Consider the following 24,385-nt stretch of genomic DNA (forward strand, 5'->3'; position numbering starts at 1 on the left):
ATCATGGTACACCATATATGCACAAAAGTTGTATGATCAATATAGAGATAGAGGTAGCTGGAAATGGAGTTTTAAATTACCCGGAATTCATATGCAGCTTTCCTTTGGATGTCAGCCAATTTTCCAACTAGAAATTCTGCTGTCATTTTCACAGCATCTGGAGGATTTTCGTAACCTGCAAGATTTGTTAATATTCCCCAGCTAGTTTTTTACACTAAAATGTTATAGCAATTAACAATCCCCGCCAAACATTATGTTCAGGTATACTTCTTTACGTGGACATAGTTATTTCCTCATTTTGACTATTATTTTCAGCGCAACTTGATAGCATTTGACAATATATGTACTTGAGAAATTGAGTTGGCATGGAAGATTTTATGTGGAACATTTTAATTCCAATTCACGAAGCTCCCTTCATATTTGTATATGCCAAAAGCCACATAACGGTCTTTTACAAGATTAAGGGTGTTGGTGATATAATTTGATTCCATTTTTAGATAAAAAATTATTCCAATCAAATATAAAATAAAAATACAGTTTTATGTGGTTCAATTTTAATATAGAATCATGTGTGATTTAGTTTGATTCAATTTGATGATTTTTTATATTTTTAATATATTGTCAACTAAAACTAAATTTATATAGTTATTATGTTAAATTATTTTAAAAATGAATTTATTTTTTTTTATTAAAATTTGTTTAATATATTTTAGTTGAAAATTATTATTTTTACTTCTATTTGGCAATAACATAAAATAATATTACTAACTCTTTTTGTAACATAATAAAAATTTGTGTATCATTTGATATTTAATATTTTTTTTAAATAGTATATCCTTTTTTAACATAAAAAAGTAAAATATATATTAATTATAAAATAACAAAAATTAATAAATTATTCAATACTTATTATTAATTACTACAGTAAAAATATAATATAATATGTGGATTTGATTCTGTTTTTTATAACAACAAACTGAATCATATAAAAAAAATATACAGTTTTTTAAATTTTTTGTTTTGACAGTTTTTTTGTTTTTTGTTTTATATAGTTTGATGATTTATGAATAATTTAATTCGATTTTGAACACTCTTATACAGGGTTGGCCATTGTCATGACAAAAGAGTATTTTTTTCTCTAAGAATTTAATTAATATTCGGGGTAAATGGAAATGCATCTTCCTGTTAAGCTAAACCAACCGTGGAAGATTCTTATGATCCAGCTGGTATATTTTAAATCAAATTAAAGACATGGGCATTCTTATTTAAGTTGAATAGGATTATTATGAATGGTAATTTTTTTATTGAGTTATATTATACAGTTGTGTATATAAAACTAAAATTGGAAACCAATTGATTAAACTAGAATAATTCATGTGAATTAATCTGATGGTGTTTTGTCATATGAATGACAAATAAATAATAACCAAAGAGAGGGGAAAACTTGTTTAGTTCCCAGTTCACAGAATTCTTTGGATCAATCTGTTAAAGCCCAATTAAGTAAGTGGAAATAGATGTCAATTGGCAGTTGGGCTAGTCAGACCATTTTATGAAGCTTTCCAAAGGGGAGATCCAAATTCCAAAGTTTATCAATGCGTTTTATTTCTAAAGGGTTACGGGCTATCGGCATTCTTTTTTACATCCTCTGTTCTTATCTCTCCTTCTTCCTCCCAAAATTACTATTTTTTTATATAAAATATTAATATTTTTTATGAAAGATAATTTTGTCTAAGTCAAGTCAGAATCTTTTTAATGTTATTACAATCTTATAACTCGAATTTAAATTTTTTAGTTAAAATAGAACAATCTCATTCTAAGGGATTCATGCATTCAATAGTTCAAAATTATTAATTAAATGTAGTTTTTTTGAATAATAATAATTTCAAGATAATAATAAATAGAATTCAAATTTAATAGTAAAAAGTAATATATTATTTTATATTTTAAATATTATGAGGGAAAAACATATAAAAAAATTCTTCTGTATACAAATATATTCTTCTAAATATATATTTACTCAAATGTTAATTGTTACATTTCCTTATTTTTAATCAAGAATATTTATATCATTTTACTTATATTTATTTTGTTTTCTACGTGATTAAACAAGAAAATTATTTAATATTCTTTCTTTTCATTTTTTTTCTTTTAAAAGAATCATCGTATTTTTTCTTCACTTTTCTTTGTCTTTCTTTTCCTTTCGGCAATTTCCCCCGCAATTTGTTATAGTGGAAAAAATAATAAAATAAAATAAAACGAACTAGGCAGTTGAATTAAACAAGTGGACTCTTTCCAATGTAGAGTTGGAGGCTGCATTATCTTCTTTGATACCCTTTTCAATCTTCCACCATGCGTTTGAAGTGACATTTACTCATTTGTCCCCCCTTTTTATAATGACTATTCTCAATCCAAATACAATTTTAAAAGTTAGCTTCATTGTCTTCTTTTCTCCCGGTAGGAGAAAAAATAAATAAAGAAAAAAACACATAAATTGATGTATTTTTTTTTTGTTTAATGTAAAGAATAAAATGAAAAAAAATACTGTACAATTTTAAAACTAAAATTCAAAAATTTCTTTTCTCTCATTTTAACCTTAAATTCAATTTTCAGAATTCTCTCACTCGCTTGTTTTGTTTTTTATGTATAATCCAACAAAGGGTTTCATTGCGTGTCTGATAAAAAATAAAAATCCAGGAACTTTTTATCCTTTTAGTTTTCACCCGAAAAATCACATTTGCACTGTAAAAAGTAACAATAACTTATTCTAAATTTTTAATTGTTGTACTGTCATTTTTGCACATTATTCATGTAAATTCTTTAATCACAGATGTCTACGTTTCCAACCAACGGTGGTTTGCAATATGCCACAAGATAGAGGGTCATTTTATGTTTATTCTTAAAATATTATCCATTCTTCACATTTCAAGCAAATATTTTGGTGAGAGGTAACCGGCAAAAGATAAAATGTCAATTTGTAGTATATCATCATTGCTTGGCATATTAATTAAAAGAACTTTTTTAATTTTCACTTTTAAACATAAACCTTTGAGCCTATAAATTATTTAATCTTGGTTTAAAGCCAGGTTTGTCTGGTTTGCCAAAAATGGAAATTGTAACTTGTGAGCACCTGACCTTGCTATCATATGCTAAAAACAATTGTTCCAGAGCAGAAAATGATAGATGGAAAGTTTTAAAATTATTCTTTTTATATATAATGCCCACGATCCAAGTGTATTAATATTTAATAATGATATGATATGTCACTTCTTACACACACTTCATACAAACAAAATCCTCACCATTTCTTTTTTCATTTTGTTTTCCTTTTACACCATATATCTCACATTTTTTAGGAGGGGAAGGATAAGGTTATATCACTTTATTTGTGTAAGTAACTTTTTTGGATTAATAATTGATTATTATTATTAAATAAGACAACCCGAATATAACTTTTTCATTTTTGAGGGAGCATGAAAGTTGGAGTACGGAAATGGATTATAACGGGTCATTTGAAACGTTTAGCTTTAACAACAAAAATAAAAAGGTTTAACAAATGGATGTGCTCCCGTGATAGTAAGTTGAATTGACACTTAACAAAAGAAGAAGAAAAAGAAGTTCATTAGAGTTAAGGAAACAAAAATAATAATCAGCATCAGAGAAAACAGATAACCGCCAGACCCACATCCTATTTAGTTTTTCTTCTTTGATAAATGAAAAGGGGTGACTCATCTTATTTAGTACTTTACACGCCTCATAGATGTTTTTGATGTGGTTAAATTTGGCAAGCCACTTATTTTGTTTCCATATTTTTCACCATAAATTTCCCACTCATGTGTTAGAAATGAACTAGAAAATGGAAAGAAATAACAAACTGAAAAAACTAAAACATGTTATGATAGAGAGCACAAAACAATGCACACAACAACTTCTTGATTTAATGATTTTTGGCTCCACTCATGCTATACTGTCAAACTAGTTTCATTTCAAAAGTACTAATTTTGATCCCATCAGTTTCCTTCTTGTGGCCATACCTCTTTAGTTTACCTCTCTCTGCCAAAAGGATAATTTTTAATATATATAACTTTTTTTTTTATCGAAATAGAATATTTTCTTTCCCTCAATCAATCAAAATATCCCGTCTTTATTCATGAACTATCATGTCTGACTTGAAAACTACCAACACATCGCACCCATTGTCCGAATGAATCAATTATTTGGACCTACTTTTGCACTCCCAGTTTGAATGAATGATATATATAATAAAAATTCAATATCAATACTTCCCAGAAAAACCAAAAATTGCAAATGAATTTTTTGTAAAAAAGCAAATAGAAAATGAAGTTAGAAGACAGCACTGGCCCATGCAGGTCCCAAACCTGCTGCTACCTTCTTGTTACTGGCACGATGATCAATCCAGCTGAGCTAATAGGTGATGACACGTAATTGCTCACAAAATAGACCACTGGGAAAGAGATATTAATGCTGTTTATATATATACACACAATTTTATTTTTTAAAACAAAATAACACTTTTCAAAATAAATTTTTAATTGCTAAAATTCTAATGGAGGGAATAGAAATATAGGCACACAAAGGACCACATATTTATGAGAGCAAAGGATAGAGGATAGAGTATAGAGAGCAACATAGGAAGTGAAGTGTAGGTAAGTGAGAGCCATGAAGGGTTATGAGCCCCGTTCAAGCTCTTCATGTGCAGCTTGCAAGCTATTGAAGAGAAGATGCATACCAAATTGTATTTTTGCACCTTACTTTAGGTCTGATGAGTGCAAGAAGTTTGCAAAGGTGCACAAGGTGTTTGGAGCCAGCAATGTGAGCAAGATTCTGATTGAAGTGCCAGAAGAGCAGAGAGAGGACACGGTGAATTCTCTGGCTTATGAGGCTGAGGCAAGGCTGAGAGACCCGGTTTATGGATGCATTGGTGCCATAGCTCTGTTGCAAAGGAAGATGGTGGAGCTTCAACATGATCTGGCAATTGCAAAGGATCGTCTTGCGCGTTGTCACGCTGCTGCTGCTGCTGCTACTACTACTATCCCTTCTCCTGATATCTTGCATGCCAATGTTAGCCTTCCCCCATTCCCTGACTTTTGCACTTCTTCAAGTGATTTCAATGATATCTTTTGCCACAGTTCTTCGTCTCAATTATTAGGCCGACATGAAACGGTGGATGATTTCAATCAAATCCCATATATATTTTGAATGTTATGAATTATGATGTATGCATGTTTATGGTCCCCTTTTGAATGTAATTGTTATCAATCAAGAGCAGCTACAATATGTCATATGAGCTAATGAATAATAAGAACTCCAGGAGAATCAATAGGTCTGAATTGAAAACTCTCTCTCAACATGAATGTATTATTGTTTTGTGTTGTTGTTGATTGTTGAATTTCACGGTTCCTACGCTGCTATAGCAGCTAGGAACTGGTGGAAAATGATGGGTATCTTGGCCTTTTTTTAGTTTCACTTTTGTAATAGCAAACTTAGCAATAGGATTATTTCGGTTGTTGCTGCTTTCTCTTGCCTGCCTGCCTATAACTTTGCAAAGTGACCATAAATTTTAGCTCCGAAGTTCATGCTCTGATGATCAATGATCAATCTCTTTTCTATGAATTCCGGTTATCTCAGACAACTTTTGTTTGGTTTGGTTATAGTAAAGACACGATTATCCAGGCTTTGAGAGGCATAGAAATAATTTTTTTATATAAAAAAAAAAGTCTCTTTAAGTGTGAATTCGTTAAAAAAGTCTAGTTCAATTGATTGAATAGGATATCTGAATTATTGTATATAAATCCCTGACACTGTCTTCTATTCCTACCGATAAAAATAAAGTGTGAATTCAGATCACCTTGATCTAGTCTTGAACGGTTTGGTGATAGAGACCAGAGCAGCCATAGCATTGATTGCCATTACCTACAGGAACGAGAGAGACACAAACCATTCAAGCAGCACAAATTAAGAAAGCAACACTAGCAATTGATTCTTGCTTATCTTTGAACGATTGTTGCACAGTACTGTGGGTCCAACCGTACTGTTTTAATGCAACATGGAGCACCCATTATGATTTTCCCTTCAGGTAACCAACCCCACAAGTGGCCCTTGAGCTTTATCATAATGGGAATCCAAAGAGTAACGCCAAGACCGAAAGTTTTTAGCTTCTTTGGGGGATGTACATTTCTGATAGAAACAGGATATGACCCTAAAGAAAATACTTACCATTCAAACTACATGAATTATCTGTTACACTTACACCCCCCATGAGTTGCACCATATACTTCCAAACGCACCGCAAGCCAATTTTGCATTGGCCTCATTAATTGATATCACATCACTTATATGTTTGGTTGACAATTTCTGAGTACATATCTGATAATGCCCCAATACATGAACACACACCATGCTCCTAACATCAACTCTCGGTCTTGCAAAGAGCATAACATGTGCCCTTGTTGTTTTTCATGTGAATTCTCAAAAACTTGTTTCTTGTGAATATACAATCAAGGAATCTAAGCCACACATTCTTTAACATTTATTATTATTATTATTAAGTGAAATTTATGTTTAAGTGTTACTAAATGATGTGACTGTAAATGTTCCACTCTATTTAGTAGGTCTCACAGTTTCACCTAATGATAAAGAGTGCCAACATTACTGCAAGAACAGAAGAACGATATGGATATCTTGTACATGCACAATAGTTTCAAGATCTACGAATTTGAAACAAATCTATCTATATGATCAAACTGTCTGGGAAGATGAATCATTTGAGAGTCAGATCCAAATATGTCCTTCACAATTAGTAAACCACATCGTGCTTCTGCCACTGGTAAAGTTCATCCATCAGATCTCAGATTATGACTTTTTTTCCCTATTTCAACAAAAGCACATGAGAAAGAAATTGAACAGTAGATAAACTTTTAGCAATTTATTATAAGAGGAATATTGATGATAGATCTGAATCATTATGCAGAACAATTGAAACTGGAACATATGTTACACAAACTCGTGGTTGAACTCAAAGCTTGCCATATAAACCATTGGTTCGTACATGATTATAAATGTTGAGGGACAAGGTACACGAGTCAATGCCAATGTGAGGCATCATTAACTTGAGCTCTGATATGACATAATATGATAATAAGGTCTAGTCCAAAGTGGAGAACACAGTCAAAAAATTGATAAAAGAGAACGTTCAACAGAAAAGATGAAACTCTCAAACAGTGATTTTTTTCCCCTTCGTTTGAAGGAACACCAAATCCCAAAAAGAAAAAGAATAAAGGCAGCAAATCATGCAGGACCCTGACATCATGGATACCACCATTATATACTGGCTTGCTCAGCAAAAAACATATAACTAATGTACTGCGCCGTTATATTGTACATGGGTCTGTAGTAAAAATAGTGTTGACATGACATTGTACAGTAAATATAATGCTGCATCAATATGCAGTAGCATTCCAAAGGTAACCAACCTAAGATTTCCACATTGCCACCAAATATTAAATACAGAATATATGATACGGGGCTCTGCCATATGCATATTCTATCTCAGGTATCATGTCATTACTAAACAAAGCAGGTAAACGCATAAAAAAGTAGGAGCATGATCACCAACCTTCCCCCTTTCTCTTTGGCACGAAAAACTATAACATGTTTGGTTGAAATTGTTTTTTTGAGAAATAATTGCTTATTTTGCAAGGGAAAAAAATAATCAAATAGGCTAATGGTATGTTTGAAAGAGAAGAAAGAAAATAAAATATAAATAACAATTTAAATAAAGAAAAAGTAAAAAGAGAAAAAAGTTGACCCTTATAATCAAAATCAAAATTTTTTCTTTCCTTTTCTATATTATTCTATTCAATTTAGTAATATTTGTCTCTTCTCTCACTTTCTTCCATCCAACCATACATAATAATCAAAACCCCTTTGTTGTTCAAAAACTCTCTCAATAAGCTTTTAATGATAAATTGTTTTAAAAAAACAAAAATTAAAAAGCTAACCTAATTAAACACGCACTACAACTATATTCACCTTACCAAGACAACTTCCTCTGAAATCAAATTTCATGAAGAAATCAACTGAGTAGCTGAGTAAACTCAGATTTGATTGACATGAGTATAAAGCCAAACAAGTACTACATCATAAAAGAACCTAACAAGTCAATACCAAGATTAACGTGGCAAATTCCATCACTTCTAAAATTCATACACAAAATAAAACTGTGCAATTCGAATACTCAATGCAATTAATTGGCCATAAAAAAAATAGCAAATCTCTTCTCAAGAGCTTGAAGGTAACTCTACAAATTGCAAGTGCACAGCATTTGAGTATGCTTAGAAGAATAAAAGCCCTTCCACAAACTAGAGCGTATGAAGTGAAATATCGTCAAACTTTTCATATCTGCCAATGCTCTCAATTATTTTAAATTTCATTCAAGAAGAAGAAGAAGAAATACTTCACATTTACTGGAAGTGTTTCGGCAGAAACGACTCTACAGTCGATGTCGTTTATGCTGTGGCGCGTAAAAGAAACACGCGCCAAGAAAGTGGCCGTTTTTGTGGCTATGCGATAAGGGTAACATTGTAATTGTGGCATTGGTTTTTGTCTAATATTTCTGGACAGATTAGGGTATTGCATTGGGCACCCAACAAATTGCCGGTATAGTCCATACAAGATGGACAATTCCAATATTATCGGATTCCCATTACGAATTGACAATCCGTAATTCATAATGGCTCATTAGCATGACGTTAGGTCAATTATATTATAAAATAATTAATGTCAATATATATAACATTAAAAATTTTAATGTATATTTAATGCACATGTAAATTTACATAACAAATTTTGTAAAAATTAATTTTGATCTATTAATTAATTTGTTTACATATATAAATTTTTATGAAACCTATGATTTTTATTTAAACTTTATATATGTAAACAAATTAATTATTAGATCTAAATTAATAGTCACAAAATTTATTATGTAAATTTATATATATATATATATATATATATATATTAAATATACATTAGAAATTTTAGTTTTATATATAATGACATTAATTATTTTATAATATAATTGATTTATTAGCTTAATTGGTTAGAGCGTTGTGTTAATAACGTAAAAATCACATATGGATGATGACAATCCATATCAACTTTACAAAAGGACAATATTGGAATTGTGTATCTTATACTGGTTGCGCAAAACAATACCCGACAGATTAAGAAGGAAAAGCCCGAATGATGTGAGTGTGTCATCCATCACACAGTTAACCGGGTGTACTGGGCTTGGGCTCTTTTTGGAAACTAAAATGGGAATACACATTTTGTTTGAACCCAAATAAAGAAGTCATTTGGATTCTCATAGTAACTATATGAACTCAGGTTGTTATTAGGTGAGTTGAATTTCGAGAGTTTATTTGAATTAAATCAACATAGGTTTTAAAGACTCAAAAAGTGCTTACAAGATACTTTAGTATCTAATTCTTTTTAAAATAACTGGAAACAGTTATATATATGAATTCACTTTTCATGTTTTTTAGTGTAAATTTTTTTAATTATTAATTAATTACAAAACATCTTAAACAATACCAAAGCTAACTTAATTTTTGTAAAGAGGACAAATGTAAAGAGTAAATAAAATATATTTTCAAAATTGATATATTAAATTTAACCAATAATAAAACGGTTCACATTGCCTTTCACTTATACAAAATGTAAAGTTTAAAAGGAAAGAAAAAGTTACGAACGATAGTCGTTAGAAAAATTTGAGTTCAACATGCCTCAAGGAGTCACCTTTAATTATTAATATTGACTTTGTACTAAAGAGATTAGTAATATCCTTTTCAATGTTAAAAACTAAGCTATTTGCAAGAAATTAATCGTTCATTTCATTTGTAGGTTTGTCATGACAATTTTTATTGCTGTAAAGGCTCTCTTTTTAGTTGTTGTAAATACTAGAAGTTTCAAAACAAGATAATTCAATCTATCAATGAAGTCATACTTTTTTAACTTTCTTGATTCTACTAATTTGTGGTACAAAAATTAGAGAGTGATGTTATATCTTGGAAAGTTGGATGGTAAGGTATATTAAATGTGTAATATCTCAATTGTAATATCAAATGAAATGAGATGAGATAGAATGATACATGATCATGCCGTGTGGATTGATGTGAGAAAATTACAAATATATTATTGAAGTGAAATTCTAATTTTAATAAGATAATATACCTGTGATATTGCATTTAAGTTTTGCCCAATAAAATACATCAATCTTATTACTTCCACTGTTTCCAAACTATAGTTGTATAAGGGGTATGCAAGAAATTATTAATTGATATACTTTTAGACTTAATTCTAACTTTCAATTATATTGTTGGAATCATCAGTAGTCATCAATATTTGAATTGTGGAGAGTCACGAACTATGTTAGTAGATATTTTCATTGATTGGTGGTTAACTATTGGCTTAGATATTGGTGTCCAATTTGGATAATAATGAAAATTCAATATTACATTAACTACTTTTTTTAAGACTATTATTATTCGATATTTAATAGAAGCAGTGTACAAGAAGAGTAAATAAGTTATTAGAGTGATAAAAGGTATATTATGAAATTACTTGATGTTTTGTTTTAAAATTCAAAAAATTAATTGCATTCTTTAATATTAGTGTTAAAATCTTAAACTTCTTATAATCTAGAACAAGAAAAGTATAAATAAGGTATAATTAGAAAAAAGTTATGAGTGCAATATTGGATTTGTAAAATATTTATAGTTATTTTTTTTAGGAAAGAGTTGTTAGAAAATTCAAAGAAAATAAACACCGATTTATTCAATAGACATGAATAATCACATAAGTGAGTCTCACACATGAACTTACTTATATGATTTCTTATAATTTATTGATAAAAATTTATTCGATATTTATCTCTTACATATGCACAACATGTGTCTATAAATTTTCACCTATCACCATTATCCTCCAATAATTATAAATAATGTTTTATGACAAATAAAGATACTGCATATAAAAAAAAGTTTCCAAATACTAGATACTGCATATAAAAAAATTTCATTTACGTTTTGGGGACACTAGATACTGCATATAAAAAAAAAATACTTTTTACATTGAATCCTAAATTAGTTATACGTACGTGATAGTGAAGAAACAAAAGTTTCCAAAACTATAGTGAGTTCAGATATTTTGATTCACTACACCAAAATTGCTACTATAGAGCGCCTATTACATATCGTTTAATGAAAACGCGCTATATATATAGAACCGCATAAGGGCTTCTCTCTGTAGAAGAATATCGTTAAGAAAAAGAAATCCTGGCAAAATTGTGTAAAAATGATTTAAAAATATAAATAAACATAATTTATAACATAAAAAAAGATGAAAATTCTTCAACGTGATAAATAGATATCTCACAATAAAACTATTATATATATAAATGTTCTAAGACGTACCATGGCATCACTAAATGTGATTTGTTAAGAGAAAAAATAGTACCTTAAAAAAATATCATCCTTTTTCGATATATCCCACGTTTTGTTTTCACCCACTGCGTTATAATTAAAAAGTATTAGGTGCCACAATGGTTTAATTTTCAATGATTTCTGCCATGTGTGGGAATACATGGTTTTGTGTTTGAATCTCAGTAAAGAGAACGAAATCGGCTACAGTTGAATTAAATGAGTAATATAGTTTTTCAAAATATCTCTGAACGACCCATGAACCTGATTCATTTGCAGGTCATGTGCTGTTGCTTTATACATTGTTCAGAGAATGGTGAGTAACCCAAGATAAATGATTCTTTGAGAGCAAGGAAATTACTTAACTGTAACCTACGATAACCTACGATAGCATTTTCTTAGAGAAACTTTAAGTTTATTTTAAGAAAAACAACGAACAATTATAACTAATAGATTTTGAGATTGTTAAAATTTGTTTCCGTAATTGCTAAAAAATGATTCGAGAAGTTTGAGTATGGTCACACGGAAGGTCAAGCCTAATTGGTTCTCTTGTTAGATCACTCTCTAAATAAAAGAAAAAGGTGATAAGTGATATTATGACTCATGAGAGAAGGAACCGTGCCAGAACCGGTAGTGGATATTGTGGGCCTTACCATGTTTTGGTATAATTTTTGTTTTTGGTTCACTGGTTTAGTTGTTTTTCGAGTCACTGCCATATGTGCCACTAATAGCAACGTCTCTCCCAAATCAGTTGCATGACCCCTTTTTATTTTCTGTGTCGTTATCATTTTTTTGGGCGATAGGTAAGTTAGCCTAAATTTCATTGAACTTAGGCTTCCAATGGGCCCTTATCCGTGTTGTAAAGTTACACTCAGTCATAGCCAAGCCTACCTTGACATTCTCATAAAAACTAACCAAAAGAAGAAGAAAAAGAAATAGTCCTTGAAATTTTTCTTTTCTTATTGACCAAAAAGAAAACAACGAAAATAATAATAATAATTATTATTATTAGGAAATAAAAGAGGAAAATCATACTTACCTTGTCCTCGTCCAACTCAAGCGTGAAGCTTCACGCCACACCCATGCCACCAAAAAACCAGACCCACACCTTAATCACGCTTTGATATTTGTTTCATATGTTTGCATCCACGCATTAGTACTTTGAAAATGATTCTGATTTATATAACCAGACAGAAACACAAGACAATAAATTAATATGTCGTTTTGCAGTGGTTATTATTCGTATGCAGGTTCAGTATAAGTCTCCTTTTTTGTTTCTTTCCCATGAAAGGCTAACAACAAAATGGTCAGGGGATCGGGTAAACAGAGAGTGATCGAGAAAATATAGAAAGCGGTACAAAAGATTGGAACAAAAAACTATATATACAAAAACAATTGTAATGCTTAACAATCTTTTTTTTCTATTAGTGCAGAGGATAATGTGAGTTTTAAGCTTGGAGAAAATATGTTTAACATTGTTTATTTTATTCATTTTTTATAGGAACATTTTAGGCTTCTTTTTTGGTTATAGAAAAATTAGGGTGAGGTGATGGCACTACAGTGTAAGGTAGGAAAAGTTTTGGGGTTCAAATAACACTCTAAAAGAATTATTAAAAGAGATGAAGTTAAGAAGATCAAATAAAAAAGAGTAATTCGATATGCTTGAGATTATATATATATATATAACATCAGTGTTTAAAATGTGCATCCAAAAAATAAATAAATAATGTCTTATTGAGATAGAAAAGAACAAAAATTTGACTTTAGATGGTATATTTTAATTTATAACATAAGAGTAAATATATTTTTATTAATTTATCATACTTATATTTTTCATAAATTCAAATATTTAAATTATTATTTTAAATGTTTTTAATTAGCTAATTGATATTTTCAGTCCGGGAGATTAGTTGCAGTAAAAAAGTCCGGGTGATTAGAGTTAAAGAATATATGTAAAGATATCTTAATAAAAACAAAACAAAAAACAAAAAAGTTAGATCAGGCAATCAGATTCAGATCTTCAAAGTAATGATTTTTTTAATCTGACACTTTAACTTCTTATCCAACAATAACTATGTCTATTTATACAGACTCCTGCAACTTAAACACGTTACTCAGTTGGAACAAAAAACAAAACACAATTACACAAATTGTGTGTTTGAATCAACATTCATCAAATTGATTTAAAGTGATATAATTTATAATATTTTATTATAAAATTAATTAAGTTAGAGTAAAATTTAATATAAAATTTTAGATCTAATATAAAAGTTACTCAAAGTTATTTTAATCCAAAATCAATTCTAAATTATTTTTTACCAAAAATTAAACATATAAAAAGTATCCAAATAAATTTGGATTCAATCATTTTCCTAACACCAAAATAAACATACACTTAATGTTCAACATAATATTTTACACTACATGTCATAATCAAGAAGTTATTTTTTAAAATTCAAATCACAAAACCATGATAATGTTGGCGAAAAATGCAGCGAAAACGAAAAACAGAGTTTCAGGAGTTAGTTCAAAAGTTAGTTCTGATGAACAGTGCCTCAGAGGTTGTGAAGAGCACAGAAGTTCTGAAGCAACTTCTGAGGTTCTGAACTCAAAAAATCTAAAAATGAAAACGAGAGAAAGATGGTGGTTGCAATCTATTTCATTGAGATTATTGAAAACAATGATTACAACAAGTATTTATAGCCTAAAGTTAAGTAACTAACTTTCCTAACTTTAGGCCAAGTAACTAACAAACTAGTTACTCTAACAAACTTGTCCTAACTATACGGTTAAGACTAACACATGAGTAATTATGGATTAATCTCAACACACCTCCCTAATCAATAATCTCTACACCAGTCAGACCCAGCTTCCTTCTGAGTTCTTCAAATCTGTCCAGCTTCAGAGCTTTTGTAAAACCATCTGCAAGCTGATCCTGAGTAGGGCAATACACCAATTCAATCCTCCCACTCATCACCTGTTCTCTTATGAAATGAAACCTTGTTATGTTTTGACCTTCCATGTGACACTGGATTCTTGGCTAGATTGATTGCAGATCTGTTATCAATTAACAACTTTTGAGGCTTCTGCAACTTACACTTCAACTCCAAGCATAATGATTCTAACCATACCAGCTGACAAGCTGCATAAGTTCCTGCAATGTACTCAGCCTCACATGATGATAATGTTGTCACTGGTTGCTTCTTTGATGACCAACATATGGCTACACCATTAAGCATGAACACATATCCAGATGTGCTTCTTCTGTCTACTCTGTCACCACACCAATCAGAGTCTGAGTAACCAATAAGATCCAGCTGATCCTCACCTCTGTTTGCAGGAAATACCAAACCATAGTTTGCAGTGCCCTTCACATATCTCAAAATCCTCTTGGCAGCTATCAGATGTGATTTTCTAGGCTCATTCATAAATCTACTGATGACACCTACTGCATAGCAAATGTCAGGTCTGCTATTGCATAAGTATCTGAGTGAACCTACCAGTTGTTTGTACATGGTTGCATCAGCTTTCTCCTCTTCACTACATTCTTCCAGTTTTGAACTAGTTTCACAAGGATTTGAGATTGACTTACACTCAATCAACCCAAATCTGTCCAGTATCTCAAGCACATACTTCTGTTGATGCATGATCATCCCTTTCTTTGTCTTCACAAACTCCAGACCCAAGAAGTATGACAATTCACCTAGATCAGTCATCTCAAATTCTTGGTTTAGGGTAAGCTTGAATTCCTTTATTTCTTCAGGATCACTTCCTGTTATCAGCAAATCATCTACATACAAACAGATGATCAACATTCCTGAATCCTTTGAATTCATCACATATACACCATATTCAACTGTACACTTCTTAAACCCCAATTGAATTAGGAATTCATCAATCCTCTTATTCCAGGCTCTGGGTGCCTGCTTCAAACCATATAAGGCCTTATGCAACCTGTACACCATACCCTCCTTTCCAGCTATCTCAAACCCTGGTGGTTGAGTTACAAACACTGTTTCTTCTAAAGGACCATTTAGGAATGCAGATTTCACATCTAAATGGTATAAAGGCCAATTCCTCAAGTTTGCTAGTGCCACTACTAGCCTCACTGTCTCATGTCTGGCTACAGGTGCAAATACTTCGTTATAATCAATTCCTTGCTTCTGAAGAAACCCTCTTGCAACCAGCCTTGCCTTGTGCTTTGACACACTTCCATCTGGATTCAATTTGGTTTTGAACACCCACTTCAGATCAATTGTTTTCTTATTCTCTGGTAGTTTTACTAGCTCCCAGGTCTGATTCTTCTCAATTGAACTGAGTTCTTCCATCATTGCCTTCTTCCAGACTTTGTTCTTCAAAGCATCTCTGTACTCAACAGGCTCAGCATCTGCTAACAATGCAAAATGAATGAGATCACCCTCATCACTCACTGCATTGTCCAGTGCTCTTTCACAATCATCCAGCCTCCTAGGAGCTTGTCTAATCCTCTGAGGCCTCACAGAAGCTTCATCCTCCTGTGGTACATTACCATCCACTTCATTATCACCTTCATCTTCTGATTCATCACTCGAATCAGGGTATATGAAGCCTTGTTGAATCTCACTGCTGTACACTGGTGTCACCTGCCATTTCCAGCTTTCAGATTCACTCACTATCACATCTCTGCTAATATGCACCCTCTGAGTTGTAGGATCATATAGCTTATAAGCACCAGTTGGGTGGTAACCTATAAGTATCATGATCTCACTCTTATCCTCTAGCTTACTTCTTCTGACATCTGGCACATGCTTGTAACACAATGAGCCAAAAACTCTCAGATGTTGTACACTAGGCTTCCTTCCACACCAAGCTTCCTCTGGAACCTTCTCCAGCTTCTTTGTGGGACACTTATTGAGGATGTATGCAGCTGTGGTAATTGCTTCACCCCAAAACTGATGTGGCAATTTCTTCTGCTTGATCATGCTTCTGGCCATGTCAAGTAAAGTTCTGTTTCTTCTCTCAGCAAGCCCATTATGCTGTGGTGTATATGGGGTTGTCACCTCATGCACAATACCCTGACTTGTGCAGAATGCTTCAAAATCTTTTGAAGTATATTCACCTCCACCATCTGTTCTTAAGATTTTTATTGACTTATCACTCTCCTTCTCAATTAAAACCTTAAACCTCTTGAACACATCCAAAGCTTCACTCTTCAGCTTTAGAGTATACAACCACAACATCCGAGTAAACTCATCTATAAAAGTGATAAAGTACTTGCTGCCACCTAAGGAGGGCACTTCAAAGGGACCACAGGTGTCAGAGTGTACCACTTGTAATGCAGCACTGGCTCTCTTAGGTGCTTCAGTCACAAATGGTAGCCTACTCTGCTTGCTCTTCACACAAATTTCATAGATTTCCCTTCTAGCGTTCAACTTAGGCAGGCCATAAACTAAATCTTTAGAATTCAATTCACTCAGACTTCTAAAGTTTAGATGACCATACCTCATATGCCACAAAGCCTCAGTTTCTTCACTTGTAACTCCAGACATGCACATCATCTTATCACTAGAGATGCTGCACTTGTAGGTCCTGTTCTTTGACAGATTAGACTTCAGTACCAGATTCTTCTCTGCATCAAACAGTTTCAGTGAATCACCATCCATGGTTACTGAAAAACCCTTCTCCACCAGCTGACCTATGCTCATCAAGTTGCAATTCATTTCTGGAACATACAAGACTTTTTCAATTATTACCCTCTTCCCATCATTCCCTCTGATGACAATATTTCCAATTCCTTCAGCTGCAAGCTTTCTATTGTCAGCAAGCTTGATACTAGTTTTCTTGCTATTATCAAAGCTTGTTAACCATTCTCTATGTGCAGTCATATGATTGGAACATCCAGAATCAAGATACCATTCTTCATTCTGCACCTTATCTTCACAAGTTGTAGCCATCATCAACACAGTATGAGGATCTTTACCCTGAGCCACATTAGCTTCTTCATTATTCTGCCGATCCTTCTTGAACCAACACTCATCAGCAAAATGTCCATACTTCTCACAGTTGTAGCACTGCACTTTACTCTTATCAAACTCCTTCTTCTTGTTATGACCTCTGTCAGAGCCTCCTCTTTTAGAAGATTCAGCTTTGTCATCAGTCTTGGCCTTCCCATTATTAGACCAATTTCCTTTGCCTTTTCCCTTCTTCTTGGAGTTCTTTGAATTTCCTTCCTTCTTTGAAATTTGTGCTTGCAGTGCTTGTTGTACTGATCTCTCAGTACCTCTATCAATTACCATGAGCTCATGTGCTTCTAATGAATTCTGCAGCTCCTCAATCTTCATGGCTTTCACATCTTTTGCTTCTTGAATAGCTACAACTATGAAATCAAATTTAGAGGTCAAGGATCTTAATACCTTTTCCACCACCATTTGATCAGTAATGACTTCACCACAAGTCTGCATCTGGTTCACTAAAGATGTCAGTTTTGAGAAATAATCCCCAATTTTCTGACCTTCCTCCATCTGCATCATCTCATACTTCCTTCTGAATGACTGAAGCTTCACTTGCTTCACCTTTTCACCACCATCATGATATTTTTCAAGAATATCCCACGCTTCTTTGGATCTTGTGGCCTTTGCAATCTTCTCAAAATGATAAGAATCTACATTCTGCTGAATGTAAAACAGAGCCTTACAATCTTTCTTCTTTGCTTCTTTGAACACCAGTCTTTGTGCTTCAGTAGGATTCGCACCCAAATCCTCATAGCCATTCTGCACAAGATCACTCACTTCTTGCGCACCAAAGAGAGACTTCATCAAAGCACTCCACCTATCCCAGTTCTTTCCATCAAGAACCAAGATATTGGATGAAAAACCACCGTTGTTATTCATTTTACTCGCCAAAGATCAAATCACACCTCACTCAGTGTTTCCCAATGTGTTTTCCCTTCACAAATTCACTCGTGTTTCCCTAGATTTCAACCCACCGCTCTAGATACCAATTGTTGGCGAAAAATGCAGCGAAAACGAAAAACAGAGTTTCAGGAGTTAGTTCAGAAGTTAGTTCTGATGAACAGTGCCTCAGAGATTGTGAAGAGCACAGAAGTTCTGAAGCAACTTCTGAGGTTCTGAACTCAAAAAATCTAAAAATGAAAACGAGAGAAAGATGGTGGTTGCAATCTATTTCATTGAGATTATTGAAAACAATGATTACAACAAGTATTTATAGCCTAAAGTTAAGTAACTAACTTTCCTAACTTTAGGCCAAGTAACTAACAAACTAGTTACTCTAACAAACTTGTCCTAACTATACGGTTAAGACTAACACATGAGTAATTATGGATTAATCTCAACAGATAATACATTGAAAAATAAAAATCCTGCTGGATACTTCTCCACTAGACAAATATGTACGACTGAATATTTAATGTGATTATTCTAATTTAATTAGTGATATCAAATTTTAAATAATAATAATATAATTTTATTAAATACTTAAAAGAAGAATTTGTTTTCTAAAGTGATTTCATGAGAGGATACTTATATTATTAAAAAAATACTAGTGAAATATTTTTTTAGAGGTCAATATTAGTTATTAATTAGGAGGTGTTTATTTCAAGTTATCGAGAAAATTTTCTAGGAATATAGACTTTGGACTATCACATTCTCATGTTTCAAAGTTTTGTAAAAAAAATCAAAAATACTTGGATCCTCCGAAATCATAATTACCTGACCTTAAGGTTCATTCCCTCTTTCCAAGATTGTATTATGTAAGAATCAAACTCATATTTTTCCTATAAACTCAATGTATGTTATCAATTGAGTTATATCCATTAATTCACATTTATTGTTTTACTTTTTATTTTAATTTTTTTAATTAAATAAAATTTGTTTTTTTCTAAAATTCCTAATGACAACCTACATGTTCATGAAAATAATATTCTCAAGCATAGTATTCCTAGGAATATAATTTTCAAAAATACAATTTTATAACTTAAACCAAACATCTTGATAATTTCTTAGTGGAAGGGATTCAAACTCATTACTTCCCTCCCTTAAACCCTTATATCTCTATGCTAAGTCAAATATATAAAAAATGTAAATAACCAAAACACTAAAATTTATTATGTGTTTACAAACACGTTCATATTTGATTTTTTCTTTTATACTAAGCAAATTCAATATATTTTCTCTTTTATGTTTTATGAATTGAAACATGTCCAAAAATTGTTATATTGTCGAGAATCATCACTATATCAATCAAGGAGGTCTAATTTAAAGTGTGTAAGTTATTTTAAACTTTTGACTTCGTCTTAAATTTATATGGATAAAAAAAATTATGATCTTAATAATCAATAATCACGTGACATATGAATTATAAAGATGATTTGCTAAAATTAATGTGATTTGCACGATTTCGGTTAAATGGAATAACTTTATTTTTTCAATTTCAGATTTTCTTTTATCCATTATTACTTATTAGTGATCAATCAATTTCTAAAAATAATCGCTGATTGTTTACACAAAAGTTCCACAACGCCGGAAACATATCGCCTTCTGCCATTGCTGTGATGTTAATGAAAATATAGTCAAATCATGGTTTCACATATATTAGTCAAATCGTTTACTAACATGAAACACACAGCAAAACTTCTGCCATTGTTAATCTTGTGCTAGTCTCATTTCAAATCATGGTTGAAAGTTAAGATCTTGTATAATAGTAAAATCGTTTATGGGCATGAAGCACACCACAAATCTGTTCTACCATGGACATGGTTAATCTTGTGCTAATCTTCTGCTATAGCTGCAATGGTTGATGAGAATATAGTCAAATTATTGCTGATAAGATAAATCATATTCTTTTTTGGTATTATATAAACCATATTCTTGAATAGAAGACCCTGAACTCAAGTCATGCAGCAATGGCAGAGGGTGTTCTTTCTGGCCTTGTGACCAGATTTTCGTAAATGATCATCGATTATTTTTGGAAATTAATTGTTTATGATTTGATTAAATGTAATTTGCATTATTTGCCGTTAAATTGTTTAACTTATTTTTTAAAATTTCAAATTTTTCTTTATCCTTTGTTAGTGAGTATCTTTGCTGATCTACATGTCGCATAATTTCTGGTTGGGACCACAACTGATTTGATGTTCCTTAATCAAGTAATAATTTCTTGTTCAATAGGTACTTTGGTTGATAAATAAAGTAATAAACACACTTAATTATTGAAAATCAGGCTCTTAATTAACAAATTGATAAAGAATAAAAATACACTATTGTTCCAATTAACGCTGAACTCTTGGGATGAAGTGGGTCCTATAACTCAACAATATATGATCCAAAATAAATTGTATATTTTTTTTGTCAGTATAAATAAGTCTTCATAATTTTATTTATAAAAAATGAATGTCATTAAACTAGCCAATTATTATTAATGTATTATAATAAGTGTCAATCGACGATAATCTTAACCACATGTTCCACATTTTATCTCATACTCTTGGTCTAATACTTCTGTTAAGTATACTAAAAAAAGGTTTAAGTGGTTGCGAGCTCAACTCATAGTAATTGAGATTCAAATTAAATACTTAACCTAGAATCTTAAAGGGTTGACTATTCCAAGTTCCCATTCCATATTCTATTAGAATTTTTATAGTTTGGTTATTTTCTCATAACCTCATATTTTTTAAGAGTGAAACTATAAATTTTCTTTATAATAAAAATACCTGTTCTATATTGAAATGATATTTGCTAATTAAATTTTAGTTGCAATGAGAATACCGAAAGGTCATTGAGTATTGAACCCTCTAAATTAGATTGTACTCCAATCCTTACAACATAATCTCTACGCATCATAATCTCTACGCATTTAGTGCTTGAGCTTAAGAGGTTGTGCAACCTTCATATCGAATCGAATTGTATTTTAATGTCCTCCATCAAGACGATCCTTGGCCCAATTCAATTAATGTCAAGTGATTTACAACAAATCACAATTAACTAGAGACGCACAATTACCTCCTATAATTCTTAGATATGGTGTAACATTTTGGTACACATTAATTGTTAGAATTTTAGAGGATCTTTATAAATTACCAATAACCATATGAAACACATTACGTTAAATTATCAATAAAATGTATAATGCGCCAATTGAAGAGACAATTTTACGGAATGTCTTAATAGCAATCAGATATATGGGAAGTCTAAAAATAAATAACATCCATTTACACATCTAAATAATTTTATGATATAAATGTCTAAAGTTAATATGAAATCCAAGTGAAAGATTGTTAAAAATTTTATAATTTCTAATTAATTAATTAATGTGACTTACATATTATATTATAACATATAGTTTACATTAATTAATTAAGAATTACAAAATTCATAACATTAATGTCTCAATCCATGGACGTTGGAGGTAATACGCATAACAAATCATGATAAATAACTCACATTCTGGCCTAGAAAGGGTTCACTTGAGTACTTTGAATTTGATCATCTTTACCATGAGAAAGTCTTTCCAGAAACAAATATGAAAATTGTTCTTATCACTAGGTAGTATCTTAGAGAAAAAAAGACTTAGTTGATAAGTATTCAAGTGTGTAAAAGTATATTGTGATTCGTCTTTTTTATATTTAATGAGTTATATAACAATATTATATTTGGATCAAATAGTTTGACATTTTAGTTAATGAGCCTTGGATAGATAGATCTAATAAAAACCAAAGGATACAAAAGTCAATGGTGAAGAGATGGTTTTCCATCCGAAGAGGCGATCGAAATCCCTTCTGGTATACACTGGACACATACATTATCGCATCCAATACACCCATGATGTCTCTAAGGAAAAAGGACGTGTCGGCGAACCCGCTACACTGCTCCATATTCAACTATATGTAAGATAACGTTGATGTCTACTGCTCCCAATCCAACACTTTACTCTTCTTCCTTTTTTTCTTTTCTCCTCTTCTTTTTATTCTTTGAAAACTACTAAATTCAAAGCAAATCTTAATTAGAAAGCAAAAAAGAAAGACATAGGTTAATGATATTTTTGCTCTCTCAATTTTCACACTAAACTTTTTAGTTCCATAATCAATATCTAAAAACACGATTAAGAAGAAGAAAAATAAATAAATAGCAAGCAAACAAACAATTATTATCCACGCGCCCAGATTGCGTGTACACCTAATCACCTAACTTAACTATAAATAACGTTAGCCACTCGTGTCATTTCTCACTTCACAAATTGCCAGTGCCTACTAATAGCAATTGCAACCAAACAGTGTCTCATGATACTGTTTGTTCTGATGCCCCACCGTCGAAGCCCTCCTCCGCCACTCGCCGCCATCGTAGCTCTCCCTTCTCACACCGTGGAATCAAATCACGATGTCGAGCCCAGATTCTCGATCATTCAGTTGGCACTACACGGAACTCGATGACAGAGACCTCGAGATCCGAGGTAGGACTCTGTTTTTTGTCATCGTACTCTTCTCCATTATTCTCCTCGTCACTGTTCTCTTCATCTACACGCGCTGGGTTTGCCGCTACCAGGGACGCCTCCCCACCACCGCGTTCACCGCCGCAGCCGCCCACGCGCCGCCGCTCGCGCAGCCTCAGGGAATGGACCCAGCTTCCATCAAGAAATTGCCCATAATCCTCCACCACGCGCCGTCGGACCGCGAGGAAAGCGCGTGGGACGAAACGGAGTGCTGCATCTGCCTCGGCGAGTTCAGAGACGGCGAGAAAGTGAAGGTTTTGCCGGCGTGTGACCACTATTTCCACTGTGATTGTGTTGACAAGTGGCTCACTCATCACTCTAGTTGCCCTCTTTGCAGAGCTTCTCTCAAGGTTGAATCTTCCTTCCCTAAGATTTTGATTCAGGAACCACCCCTTAGAATTGACTTCCAGTTCTAGGTTTTTTTCTTTTTTTCTTTTTTTAAGAGAGAAAATTTTATTCGAATCGAATAAGATTTTTATCGGCAAAAAAACTCTTGTGTTTAATGCAAATGTATATGCAGAATTGGAATTTGAAACCAATGATTAATCTGAAACAAAGTTTGTTTCTTTTTATTTTGGTCTTAATCTTACATTCCAATATTGTTGAAAAATCATACCCGTCAGCAAGTTTCTCGATCGACTCATCATGACTTCAAGTCTCTGGGTGTTCATACACTAGATGGTAAATACATGTAAAAGGAACTCGTGTCAGATGTCTGCTCATGGATATATAGAATTTTGAATTTTTTTATTGGACTGTTACAGTGTTTGGGTTGTTGTGGAGAATATTTTTAGACAGTAGCACATGGCAAAGGAGGGAGAGAATGTGGAGTATGTCCGTGATAGTGTTAAATTATGATATGTTCCCACGTTGGATGATAGACGACCTGGGGTTCGGAAAGGTCATATAATTTTCCTCAACGCCACTTGTTGGATAAAAGTCCTCAAAGACGTTGCTCTTCTGAGTCATCCCTGTGTTTGGTCTACTAATTGGATATGTGGTCCTGCTTCTTAGGTTCTATAATTGGATTTAATCAAGATTTTTTTTATTAGAGATTGAGACCCCAAAAAGATAATGGGTGCTCTTAAGTTACGGAGCTGCTTGCTCGTTGCCTTAGGTACTGCCCAATCAGCTTCTTTAATATATTTTGCTATAAAATATGAATATGGAAGGAATTCCATATTACGATTAAAGTGTATAGTTTTTTTTTTTTGAAATTCTGTGCATATATGTTTTTTTTTTTTGGAAAAAAAATAAATTATATTAAACCCAAAATGATAACAATAAATGGAACATATCCCGCAACTAGAGAAAATTAAAAACCTCCCTAATATAAGAAGGTCTATATCAAAATGTTAAAACAAATACAACATGTATGCTTGTATATACATAAGAAACTTAAT

The 24,385-nt window shown here is 32.1% G+C and overlaps 2 protein-coding genes across 2 annotated transcripts; both read left to right on the top strand.

The window, feature by feature from the left end:
- The first annotated feature begins 4,593 nt into the window (after positions 1-4,593).
- Positions 4,594-5,534, top strand: LOC114394974 (LOB domain-containing protein 21-like). The gene has a single exon (XM_028356658.1). It carries the CDS (start codon positions 4,678-4,680, stop codon positions 5,215-5,217), a length of 540 nt encoding a protein of 179 aa, XP_028212459.1. The 5' UTR covers positions 4,594-4,677; the 3' UTR covers positions 5,218-5,534.
- Positions 5,535-22,726: 17,192 nt separating this feature from the next.
- On the top strand, positions 22,727-23,732 carry LOC114394730 (RING-H2 finger protein ATL66-like). Its single transcript, XM_028356407.1, has one exon. It carries the CDS (start codon positions 22,871-22,873, stop codon positions 23,396-23,398), a length of 528 nt encoding a protein of 175 aa, XP_028212208.1. The 5' UTR covers positions 22,727-22,870; the 3' UTR covers positions 23,399-23,732.
- The last annotated feature ends 653 nt before the right edge of the window (positions 23,733-24,385 follow it).

This window comes from Glycine soja, chromosome 18 (assembly GCF_004193775.1).
Source record: "Glycine soja cultivar W05 chromosome 18, ASM419377v2, whole genome shotgun sequence".
NCBI classification, from domain to species: Eukaryota; Viridiplantae; Streptophyta; class Magnoliopsida; order Fabales; family Fabaceae; genus Glycine; species Glycine soja.

Excerpts from the sequence above, each read along its gene's own strand:
- LOC114394730 (XM_028356407.1), top strand. The coding sequence starts at position 22,871 with ATGTCGAGCCCAGATTCTCGATCATTCAGTTGGCACTACACGGAACTC.
- LOC114394974 (XM_028356658.1), top strand. The coding sequence starts at position 4,678 with ATGAAGGGTTATGAGCCCCGTTCAAGCTCTTCATGTGCAGCTTGCAAG.